Here is a 12,731-nt window from a genome sequence, read left to right on the forward strand (position 1 = left end):
TTTTCCGGCTGCTCAGTCCCAGCCGTCCGCCCGTCCTCGCTGCCGCCTCACGGGGGGGACACCTGGAGCCCGCTGCTCGCGCGCCCCCTAACCAATGGCAGCCTCCAACACGTAGGCCTGGCTCGCGCGGGCTGCCCGCGGCCAATAGGCGCGCCCCATGCAAAACAGTGCGCCGGGGGACACCGCTGATTGGCTCCGTCGCAAGGGCGGCAGGTCGCCCCGCGAGGCTGGCGGGGCCGGGACGGGCCCGCCGGCCCCGACACCGCCTTCTTCGGTGCCCGGCGTGTGCCGGCCTGTGCTACGGGAGCGGACAAGGCAGAGGCGGGGACGGCGGTTGTGTACCGAGGTCCCGCTTCGCTATCTCATTCATTAACACAGCTCCTAAGACCACAAACTCCGCGCCCCTAGATCCGTTCCGTCCCGCCCCGCCGCCGCTTCTGGGGCGAAGGCGGGACCGGGGCCACCAGCACGGGATCCGCAGCCCCGGCAGCCAAACCCGCGTAACCGGGAGCGGCCGCTGCGCATCCCCACCCCCGCCCGCCCCCGTGTGCAGGGATCTCCCCACGCGCGCTCCCGGGCGCGGTGGGCGCGCATGCGCGAAGGGCTGACCGCGGGCCGGGAGCGGCGGCGACGGCCAGGGCATGTCGGGCGCGCGGGGCGGTGGGCGCGTGGCCCCTCCCCTCGGCGAGCGCGCGGCAGCAGCAGCGGCAGCAGGAGGAGGAGGCGGCGAGGAGGCGGCGCCTGTGTCGGCGCTGGAGGTTGTGTCCTTCCTGGGGAAGCTGTTGTGCGCAGTCGCGGCGCTGAAGGCGGCTCTGTACCTGCTCCGCAGAGTGTGCCTAGCGATGGCCTGGAAGTCGGGCGGCGCCAGCCACTCCGAGCTCATTCACAACCTCCGCAGTGAGTCCTGGGGCAGGGGCGTGGGCGGGCGGGGCCCCTGGGCCGCGGCGTGCCCGTTACCGGCCGCCTGCTGACCGTTACCGGCCGCGCGCTCCCGCGGCGCCGGCCCGCCCCGCCGCCAGCTGTCACAGGCTGTGAGCGGCGGCGCCCGGCTGGGGGTGTGTGTCTGTGTGTCTGCGTGCGTGTGTATGTCCGGCCGGCGTGTCCGTGTGCCCGGGCGGGGGTGTGTGTGCTCAGGCGGCGGGCGGTGTCGCAGGGCGGGCCGGGCTGTTGTTGCGGGAGGCGATGCGGCGGGCGGGGCGGCGCCGCTGGCGGTCCCGGAGGGGAAGCGCCGTGCGGCTGCCGCCGATGTTCTCAGCCCGCCGCCTCCCCCCTGTCCCGGCCCCGTTCCCGCCGCCTCGTCCCCGGCTGTCTGAGCTGAGGCCGGGCCGCGGCGGCTGCGCCGGAGGGCTCATGATCCCCTGCACGCACCGGGATCGCGTCCGTCTGGCTTCGCTGCGGGCGGCGGGAGTGGCGGTGTCGGAGGGTGCCCTCCGCTCTTGCAGGCCACGGCTGAACGCAGCGGGAGCCGCCCGGGTTTGGGAAAGGCGCCCAAGAGGCCGAGGGTGTTTGTGTAGGGGGAAAGGAGCGTATGACAGCCATCCTCCCCGGGCGGGGTCTTAGGTGCTCCCTGCTGGCCCCAGCCCCGAGTGGCTTCTCCGGGACTGCGAGGAGAGGAGGGCAGGGAAGCTGTCGCGGTTGCGGACTCGCGTTGTAACAGCTGAGGTTTGAGGTGGCTGCCAGGGACTGGGCGCTCCTTGTCCTTATCCAGGACAAGTGTGCTGTCCCCGTGCTGAACGTGGAAGGTGTTGGGCGGGTGCTTCTTCGCCAGTGTTCTTCGGTACATCCTGAAGTATGCAGGTCCAGAGAGGACAGGGCGATAACACCTTCTCTATTTGGAGCTTCCGTTTTTCATATCAGCATCGGATTAACCTGTTTTAGGTACACTTGTAGTGTCTCTCTTCTTTACTCCTGGCCTTTTCCCTTCCTCTCCTCAAGTCCGCGTCTTAGACATAAAAGGATGTGGATTTGGGGCCTGTATTATGGCAGTTGTCTCCTAGTTTAGTGATGCTGAAAGACGACAGACAACTTCACCTGTGTGACCTCCTCATTATTTTGGTGTCATAAGAGAATCACCCTACTTGTTTTCTCCAGTCTGCTTTTGTTAGATCCTCTGATCATGTGGTCTTTTCCAGTATTTTCTTTTGAGAACTATTCCATCCAGCACAGCAATATATCCTGAAGTGACTTTCAGTTTCACTGTAAAAACTGCTAATTGCTGTACAGTTTCACTGTAAAAATCTATTTAATAAATAGATAATAACTACTTATAAGAGTTGTAATGTATTTTTTTGTTTTGTTCTGTAACTGAAAGGCTAGAAATACTGTTTTAGTGAAATATTGTTCTCCTACATAGTCGGGGAAAAACTTTCTGACATAAAAATCAATGTTAAACTCCAAAATATATACAAAAAGTGAGTATTGCCAGAATTGTCTATGGCTCTCAGAACCTGAAGGCAAAACCAGTTTCTTTGTTGCAAAGGACAATGACAGTGTTTTTCAACACATGGAAACTGTTTTGGGCTTTGCAAATAATAATAATGAAAAGGCTAAAAACCATTGTAGTTAGTACACAGCAACAGTAGTATGGAAGCGGAAAGTAAAATAGAAGTGCTTAATATTGTAATCTCACAGTATTCAGTGATGGTAATTACCTGGAAAATTACAATCTGTAATTTCTCCCTCTCTGTTTTGCATATGCATGCCAATATGTTTTGAGGGGTGTTAAACAGTGGATTGGCAATAAAATGTTGCGGAAACACAGAGGCTTTTGATCTTGCAGCAAGACTGTGTTGTCAGCCTCGGTGGGACTCTGGTGGTGGTGTAGGGCTGTATCAGTGCAGAGCAGTTGCTGAATTAAGACCATAATTTTTAAACTGGAGTTCCTCAGGGAAGATGATGCCTTGTTGCTAAAGTTGGGAACAGATTTAGAAGAAAGTACTGTTTTATATGATATAATTCTCCCAGATGTTTTAACAAACTTAAAAATCATTGGTTACAGAAAGACTAAAATGCTCCAGAGGGTTTCTTTTGAGTAGCAGATCTCTCAGTGTACTTTTCTCCCCTCTAAAAACAGCTACATAGCATAGCATTTCTAGCGTTTTATGCTAGAATCGAGAATAAAAGATGAGGTTGGTTTGATGTTGTCCAGTGTTTGTCTTGTGCATAATTTAGTAACTGAGTGTGTAATTTAGTGTATAATTTGTATAACATGAAGGAAATAATGCAGGCTGTAGTGACAAAGTATGTTTTCTTCTGCACCAAAGCCTGGTTGAGAGGGTCCTGCTCATGCTCGTATGCCACAATTCTTCTCTTGACTGTTTTTGTAGAATTGCTTGTGAGGGAGGGTGTGCTTTAAGACTGGGTCACTTTCCCGTTACTTATGAAACACCGAGATTTAAACTTCTCAATGTCTGTAAGCTGTTCTACTATTACAGTTAGAGAAGCAGTGAACTTTGTTATGGGTATAAGAGGGCTGGGAAGAATGGGAACTTCTTAAACTGGTTTTGCTTCCAAATAAAAACATCAATTGAAGACTCCTGTAGGCTACATATCCTCTTCCTCTAAAACAGCTATAAAGATTATTCTTCACTGTAAGTCGTTATTGACAGTTACTAATATTTCTGTCTTGTGACAATAAAGTTCTCTAATTTCATGAAACTATGTTGACATTTGCTTATTGGTCACTTCACTGTTGCATTAACTATAGAAATAACTTCTCTGTAGTGGTACGATCATTCTGTTAGAGCAGTGAGAAGTGATTTTGGGTATTTGCAATGCAGATTTAGGCAAGATAACCATCATCTTTGCTTTCATGTCTTAAAAGGGACAAACTAACAAAGAGGGCCCTGGAACTCTGCATATTTTTCAGTGCGTGCTTAGGGACAAATGACTAAAGAATGTTGTGTGACATTTTGTTGTTCTGATTTTTAGCTTCTTGTTGCATTAGAAACATGTTCTTGCACTGTTAATTTACGGCATCATAGATGCATTTGACATACACAAAATAAACTTGTTTCAAATGCACTCTTCACAGCAAAAATGCTGTCCTTGAATGTGCTGTTGCCATGAGGCGTTCAGCTGTGTTGTTTCCCAGTTGTTCTTGAAAGTACTTATAATTTTTTAAAAATTCTGAAGGTTTGATTCTTTCTGCATTAAAGCTACTTTTAACAAATATTTTTCACCTTTACAGAGTAATTATTTTAATATTTGCTTCTTCCTAACTGAAAATAGTTGAACAGGTGCTTTCATACTTGAGCAAACTTTCTCCCTAAAATATATTTAAATTAAGATCTTTTAGCAGACAACATTTCTAGGAAGCTATCTAAATGCAGGTTACTGTAGGGATAGAAATCATGCTGAATATAGAAATAATTGCCTGTGTTTAAATAAATGCCTCTGACAGGAATTTCTTTTTATTATGAACCTGCCATATAGGGATGCTGAGAAAGCAGGAAAAGACTGGGTAATCAGTGAATTATTTACTGTAATCTTGCTTGGTTGAAGGTCTTTGGATTCTAAATCTGTATCTTTTTTCTCTCTCTTCAGCTATCCATTGATAGTTCACTATTAGGTCATTTTGATCTCCTTCTGTCTTTCATCCTTGGGCTCTTGCCAAGTCCTGTTACTTTACACAGCAATATCTTTGAAATCAGCTTTTCTTTCCTACCTGCAGAACTGAAAAATTTGTTCCCTGTCTAATTTACAGTCCACCAAAGTCAATTAAGTTTCCTTATTGCACCTTTCTCCTCCAATCAATTTGTCATGCTGCTGTACGATAATCTTGCTTTGCTTATTTCTCTGATCATATTATGCCAATGGTGTTATCACCACATATACTTGCTTTTGAATCCACGTTTCTCGGTGAAAGTGAAGGTGAATTAACTTGCCTGTGGGTAAAGTGCTGTGTAATGTTCTTAACCATTTGTGGGCTCGTTTCCTGCACATTGTGTTATCTTCCTCACATAAACTTGTATCACAAAAGTTAGCAAGATACCACAAATTCCATAGAATTTTGTGCCTTACTTGAGACCAGATCCTAATTTTTCAGTGTGAATGATGCTTCAAATCAGTATGTAGTATCAGTATGGTCAGGGTTTGAGAATTCTGTTGTTAAACATGCTAAAGATATTTCTCCAAGTGTTTTATTACTTAGATGTTAAATTATTAAAAATGTCATCTTGGCATGCTTCCTCATGATGAAGGGTTATCTACAATGAATCTGCACCTTTGGTGCAGGCTTCTAGTTGCTGAGGACAAATCTCCTTGGGAACTGCCATGGATAGGAAGGAATTGGATATGGCATTGCTAAGCCTTAAGCTACGTTCAGCAAGAGGTAAACAGTGGTTTTATTTTGTTTTATCCTGTCATATCTTTTCCCGTGGTTTATCCAAATCTCTTCTACATCTGTCTGATTTTGCTTGAGGAAGAGTAATGTAACTTGCATGAACATGAAAAAGAGAAATAATAATGGAAAATTAGACCTAAAAACCTCCTAACCCAAATTCAATGCCTCCACTGTACAAGCAGTTAGGCTGCCCGTTGTGTACATTCTGTGAACACCCTTTCCTTCAACATAAATATTGTATTGAGGCTTCAGTGACTAAGCATTGTAACTTATGGCCAGCTAGTGAAACCATTGGAAGAACTATTTTTTTTAAATAAAAAACTGACACATCCACTGATATGTTAATCTAAAGTTTCTTAAGTTTAGTTCATATCTCAGGTGGCAGACATGAAATCTGATGGTATTTTTTGGAACACTGATTTTTAAAAAAATTTTTGAGCAAGTAATTTGAATAATTGCCTAAAAGAGTTGCTGTGAGACTTTTTTATTAGTGACTTAAGTATTTGTTAGTGATTCGTCCATGTCAGTGAAGTGTTCTGAAGAAATTTCTACACCCTCGATCATTCAAGAGGCAGGCCTTTAAGTAAATCAGAACAACTAAACATCCCAGAAAACAGGAAATTATAGCAGAAAGAGAAAAACTTAAACTTAAAAAACCATTTATCCCATTTGATCCGTGTGTAAATTAAAACTATGTTCTTAACTGGTTCTTTGTTGTTGGCACATTTTTTTTCTCTTGATATTAGACATGGTGTCAATATAATGTTAGAAACATACCCATATGTTCCCACAACCCCCTAAAATTGAGTGCAACAAAGTCCTAGTCCTTGGTCATCCAAGAAAAAAAGAGGGCATGTTTTTGGCTGGTTATTTACATCACAATTCTTTATAATTAGTAATTTTAATTAAAAAATGTTTAGTTCTTTTGCTTGATTGAAGATATGTTTTTATTTTTGTCTCTGGATATAATGGTATGATACGATTTTTTTCCTGGTGATCTGAATCTGCCTAATAATGCCTAGCAAAATTAAAATAATTTTGCAAATCTGTCAAAAACAGGTCATTACTGTTGCGTGTGGGCATTTTAAAAAGATGGCATCTTCTATGGTTTAGTTTTAATATAACTCTAAGCTTTTCTTTTAATATTACTGTTTCTTTCATCCTGATGTAGTATCAAGAGCTCACTAAGACCTGTTGGAAAGCTTAGAAAGAAATGCATAATGTTCGTTTTCTTTTGAATGATTGTTTCTGTGAATGTAGTAGCTCGAAGTCATGTTTCTTAATACTACATAACACTTTAAGTAAATAAATTACTTGATTTTTCTTAGGATCTTCATTTCATTAATGTTTTTAATTTTGATTTAGATTACCAACATTTGGCAAAAACTGAGTAAACTCTTTCAAAGACTAAGACCAGTGAAATTTTGCAATGACATCTCTCCTGGAATGGCTGACTCATGTTTTAAGACTTCAGAACCTGAATATTTCAGTATTGGACTTGAACACAAAATATTTTTAAATGCTTGCACTGTTGAAATCTTAAAGAGATGGTCAGGCAAATATAACTTCAGAAATTCTTTGTAATTTCTGCTGCTGTAACAACTCTGTGTCATTTTGTCCCAACAGTCAGGGTTATGTTCAGGGTTATGGTCTTCCTCAGCTTTTGCATAGTATTAGTGAAACCACTTTCATAATAATAGGCTGTTCATGTGTTTTGGCTGCTGGTCTTGACATCATTGGCTTTTCTGAAAACAGATCAGCAAAGTACATGGAATCTGCTCAGTAAGGTGTGAGATGTGCATCATCTGCCTTTCTTTACAGATCTGCTAAAGCTGTAAGTAGTTCTGCCTCAAGCCTTACTGTGAAGAGAGTTCCTTGTCTGTCTGTCCTATCCAGTTAAGTTTATCTTTAACCTCTGCAACAATTTTTAGTTATTGCTGATGGTTGTTGCCACTTTATATTGAACTTTGCAGTTTTGACATTCAATGTGATGTGTAATTGAAGTTCAGCCCTCTGAAATGTAGATGAATCAAGGAGTGCTCAGAGGTGAAGTCTCCCTCATCTGCACATGCTTGTTAAAATTCATTGGAAAGTGCGGTTCTATGTTTTTGCGCGCTGAACCCAACCTTAAAGTCACTTTCTTCTTTCATGTACTCCCCAAAGTTTCTTCTTCAGCTGCTGATACAGATTTAGACAAAATCAGTATAACCATTTTGACTGATGTGAGTACATTACATACATGACTTCTATGATAAAGCTGCGTGCTGAAGGGCTATGCTAGTAGGCCTTTCTCCTCCCCCAGAGAAGGAAATGGTTAATACCAACTTTGCAACATTGGCCTCCAGTACAAGGGAGCAATACAGCTGTGGTTAAATATGTCTAAATTAGTTACCTGCAGACCTTCAGATCCATGAAAATTAATAGAGAACTTGTATCTGTTATACCAAAATGGACAGGTTGTTTTTGAAGATGATTCTTTTCAAACAGGGAAGGAATACTCCCATAAAGTACAAGCGAAATTTTGAGAGATAAGTTTGTATTTAACTGAATCTTGAGGCTGTATACTAGTTTGTTGTGTTGAACCAAGCTCATGGTTCCCATGTTGTTTTACCTCTGCATATTCTGAGTAGCATTTAAATGGTAACTGACATTATTACTATTATTATTATTTCATTATTTATTATCTGCCACTTTTGGATTTTCATGGGGTATGGTCTTGTTTAATTTCTGGGCTCTAAGGTTAGCTCTGATGGATCCTTGCTTTCCTCAGTCTTTCTGTCATTGTGTTTCTAAACGACAGACTTTCAACTGATTCCTTCCAGTTAGTTGTATGCAATGTCCTGTTTGAATAACGTATTATTGTGAATCCCAGTGATAACAAATGGGCAGCTGAATGTTTGAGGCAGATAACTCTTAAATTATCAGCAAAGCACAAGAGGTTTGCATGTATGAGCAGTTTAAAAAAACCTTGTTTGCAAACACCTACTTTCAGTTTCTTTAGCACAAAGAGCTTTGTATGTTTTAGGGTCAATATCCTTTAATAGATCTTGGGGTGCTGATGCATCACTTCTTGTTCAAAGTGCTTTCTTCGGGTTCATGCTTTAGAGTGAAATCTTCCTATACTCGTTACTGAAATAAAATTCAATTAACTTAATCACATTCTTTCCCATCTTTTTTTTCTTCCTCTGCCCGCACAAAAAGACCCTTTAAAAAGACCCTTTTAAAAGACTTTAAAAACGAGAGTTGATCAGGTGCTTAAAACCAACTAACTTCACATAGCTTGCAAATCAAGATGTGGTTCTGTTCCAACCCACTGTCCTCTTGAAACTTGCTCTCTAGTTTGCATGGGACAGATGGAGACTGTCATTTGACACTGTCCCATACCACATCCTTGTCTCTAAACTGGAGAGGCATGAATTAGATGGATGGACCACTCACTGGATAAGGAATTGGGTGGATGGTCACACTCAAAGAGTTGTGGTCAATGGCTCAATGTCCAAACGCAAACCAGTGACGAGTGGTGTCCTCAGGGCTTGGTGTATAGACTGATGCTGTTTAACATCTTTCGTGAGTGGGATCAAGGGCACCCTCAGCAAGTTTGATGACACCAAGCTCTGTGGTGCAGTCAGCATGCTCGAGGAAAGGGATGGCATCCAGGGGGACTTGGACTTGAGAGAGGGGACTGTGTGAACCTCATGAGGTTCAACAAGGCCAAGTGCAAGGTCTAGCATCTGAGTCAGGGTAATCCCAAGTACAAATACAGGCTGGGAGGAGAATGGATTGAGAGCATGCATGCCAAGAAGGACTTGGGGGTGCTGGTGGATGAGAGGCTGCACATGACCCGTTAATGTGCACTTGCAGCCAAGAACCAAAATGTATCCTGGGCTGCATCAAAAGCAACGTGGCCAGCAGGTCAAGGGAGGCGATCCTGCCCCTCTGCTCTGCCCTTATGAGACTCCTCCTGTAGTGCTTCATCCAGCTCTGGGGTCCTTAATATAAGGACATGGATATATTGGAGCAGGTCCAGAGGAGGGCCACAAAAATGGTCAGAGGGGTGGAGCACCTCTCCTGTGAAGACTGAGAGAGTTGGGGTTGTTCAGCCTACAGAAGGGGAGGCCCTGGAGGGACCTCATTATAGCCTTCCAGTACCTGAGGGGGCCTACAAGCGAATTGGAGAGGAACTTTTAACAAGAGCATGTAGTGATAGGACAAGTGGGAATGGTCTTAAGCTGAAAGAAGGCAGGTTTAGATTTGATACTAGGATTAAATTCTTTACTGTGAGGGTGGTGAGGCAGTGGAACAGGTTGCCTGTGAATGCCCCATCCCTGTAAGTGTTCCAAGCCAGGTTGATGGGATTCTGAGCAACTTGGTCTGGTGGAGGGTGTCAATGCCTATGGCAGGGGATTTGCAACTAGATGACCTTTAAGGTCCAAACCCAAACCATTCAATGATTTGTAATCACAGAGTAATCTTGAGTAATTACTTGAGTAATTTTCATCTACTTGTTTTAGTCTTTTGTAACATACTGTTATGATGTGCTTTGCATCATGCTTTATGACACCTGTATGATTTAGAAATATCACCGTTTTGCTGAAAATTCATGTTCATAAGTGAAGTATTCTGCAGTGGTTATGGAGAAAGTAATCTAAGAAGAAACTGAACTATGTGCGTGCTGATGTAGTCCCACAGTAAATGGTTTTGGGATCTGTAAGAGGTTTTTTTGTGGTTTTGTGGGTTTTTTTGTTTGTTGGTTTGGTTTTTTTTTTGTTTTGTTTTGGTTTTTGTTTTGTTTTGTTTGTTTTTTTGGTTGGTTGGTTGGTTGGTTGGTTTTTTTTTTTTTTTTTTTTTAGTTGTTGTTTTTTGGGGGGGTTGTGGTTTGGTTTGGTTTGGTTTGGTTTGGTTTTTTGTAAAGCCAACAACAAGACATGTTTGAGTAGGTGTCATAGTTTGTATAGGAAGCTTGTGTGCTGGATCTTATCATGTGGCAATAACACGTCCTCTTTTCTGGTCTGGCAGCCAGAGTTGGTGTAAGTGTTGACTGCTAGTATCTTATGGTTTGGTTAGAAATGTGTTTGATCAACAGTCAGGATACTGTCAGGTTCTTTGAAAAATAAGCACTTTAGTAATGCATTTGTTGCTAAATAAAAGGTAAAATAAAAAAAATAGGTTGTTTACTTGTTGCAAGTTTGTGGTGTCTTTTCAGACTCTTCTTTCTTTGCTTTCTGACAGCCAACTGCTCAGTTTCACAGGTTTCACTGTTTTCATGGTGTTATTTGGGGAAAAGAAGCATACCAGAGTGAGTTTTCAAAACATGCTCCAGTTATGTCAAGTTGTCATTGACAGAGCCTCTGTGCAGAGTAACTCCTGAACTTGGCAGGCAATGCTCCACTCTTTAAGTAGTTACTTTTCGGCTTCAGCCCTTTGAAGCGTAGGAGTTGTACTGATATAACTCTAATAAAAAATGAAATTACTTTTGATTTTAAGTTATCAGTGTGTTTGTGTATTAACCTTTGCTTGTAAACACTTTATAATTTAATATCTGATTTGTTTCCAGTAAAGATTATCAGTCTTGAAACCCAACAGTCTCCTCAAGGAGAGTCTTGTGTGCATGTTATAACTGGAAAGGATATTCAACCTATATATATTTAATTGTGAATTATTTTCTTGCAATATATATTTTCCTTTTAAGATTTAGAAAATGGTTTTTGTTGGCATTTTATTAATAATTAATTTATTCTTGTCATGTTTTTTTGGTAGACATGAAATTAGAATGTCTTCTATTATAGGCTTTTTAGGGGATATATTTGTTTTCTGAACTTGAATTGGAATTGGGTAGAGACTTGATCCAGACAGAATCAAGATCCTGGCAGCTGGTCATCTTCAGACTGACTGTTGCAGGAAGGAAAGGACTTTCATTGGAGTTCAGTACCTTGCAGTTGCTATGTTTCTCTATATTCAGCCGTGAGAGTAAAAAAAAATCCTTTTGTTATCAATTACTGTTTAGTCAAGATAGACTTCACTGGTTAGGACTTGATTGCTTTTCTTAATTCTCACTTAAAATTTGCTGTTGTCCCCATTGTATAATTAGCAAATTTGAAAAGCAGACTTAATCTATGGGGGGATAGCTGGGAGGGTATGGGGTTTTTTTTTTTATGATGATGGAGTATTATTCAATGATTGAAGTAAATGGCTGAGATGAAATTCAGCTTCTCCCACAGATTCTGCTAGGGACTCTTGAGTGTGGATAATTTGCTTTAATTCTTATTTACTAATGAAAAAGGTGATACTAATCAAAGATAGTCCAACAGTCAGCAAATCTCAAGAGTGTTTGCTGAATGAGAGCATCCTGAATGCTCAGAATGTGTAGAATATTAGTAGTTTCTGTTTTTAGGGGTTTCTCGGTCATTTTTGATCAAGTTGTATGTACATTGACTGAAATGAAGTTTTGTGCTTTGTTTTGCACACATATGCAGACAATCTCTGCCATAGAGCTCTTATACTCTGATTAAACAAGTTGGGGGAAGAATGGGTAAAATATGTAAGTAAAGTAGTAGAATGAAGGCAGAATAAAATTTTTAAAAGCTGAGAAATTAATTTAGTTACTGATACTTGAACTAGAAAGATGACAGGAGTAGACGAAGGAGTGGCAGGTAAGGACTTCTGTAAAAAGAGGGAACAGATTATGAGTAGTGTGAAAGAAGAGGTTTGGAAGAAACTTGCAGTCACAGCAGTACAGAGAAGGTCCCCTGAAAACTAGAGAAGGTTCTTGGCCTAACCACAGGGCCCTGCAGTTGGTCTTCCAAGCTGGAAGCTTAGTCTGTGTTTTCTGCATGTTTGTTTCCCCAAACCACTAAAGGAAAAAGGAGATGGCTACCTATAGCTTCTAGAATGTGTGCATCTATCCACGAAATACACAATGTTAAGAAATAAATCACTATTTTAGATCTTTTCTGAGTGCTTCTCAGCTGCTGCTTTTTAACCTGTCTTCTGCCCTCCAGAAGTTTTAGCTCTTCACTTTTGCTATATTCAGCTTTGCTTGTTCTTGTGCCTTTTTTTTTTTTTGAAAGTACATTTGTTTTAGAGATACTAATTTCTTACTGATACCTAATGAAACTGATTTTGATTTTTTTGTTTTGTTTTGTTTCAGTTTGCAGAATTGCTGTACAACTAATTCAACTAATTCCATGTGGTCAGGGAAACTTTTTTTCCTTACTATGTTATGTTGTCAGTGCCAGTGTGTCAATGGATTGATTTGTTTGTTTTCTTTTGAGTACAGTTTTGCTCAGTAAGTGAACTTGTAAACTGCTGCAAATGCCTGCTGTGTCAATTTAAAAACTTTCATTGAAATGATTAGTTAGTATCCTCTAACTGCTGCAGTATTTGGTTC

At 42.1% G+C, this 12,731-nt stretch overlaps 1 protein-coding gene across 6 annotated transcripts in view; it reads left to right on the plus strand.

Annotated features, from left to right (window-relative positions):
* The first annotated feature begins 626 nt into the window (after positions 1-626).
* PCMT1 (protein-L-isoaspartate (D-aspartate) O-methyltransferase) overlaps positions 627-12,731 on the plus strand; it is a 37,343-nt gene continuing 25,238 nt past the window's right edge. For 2 of the 6 annotated variants that reach the window (XM_064649105.1, XM_064649104.1), the window contains exon 1: positions 627-897. In XM_064649105.1, the coding sequence (XP_064505175.1) occupies positions 642-897 (256 nt within the window). In that variant the 5' untranslated portion in view covers positions 627-641. Of the gene's footprint in view, positions 898-985; positions 1,056-12,731 lie in introns of those variants that run through there. The other 4 variants (XM_064649106.1, XM_064649107.1, XM_064649108.1 and 1 more) reach the window with 4 other exon arrangements.

Source organism: Pseudopipra pipra, chromosome 3 (genome assembly GCF_036250125.1).
Source record: "Pseudopipra pipra isolate bDixPip1 chromosome 3, bDixPip1.hap1, whole genome shotgun sequence".
Classification (NCBI taxonomy): Eukaryota; Metazoa; Chordata; class Aves; order Passeriformes; family Pipridae; genus Pseudopipra; species Pseudopipra pipra.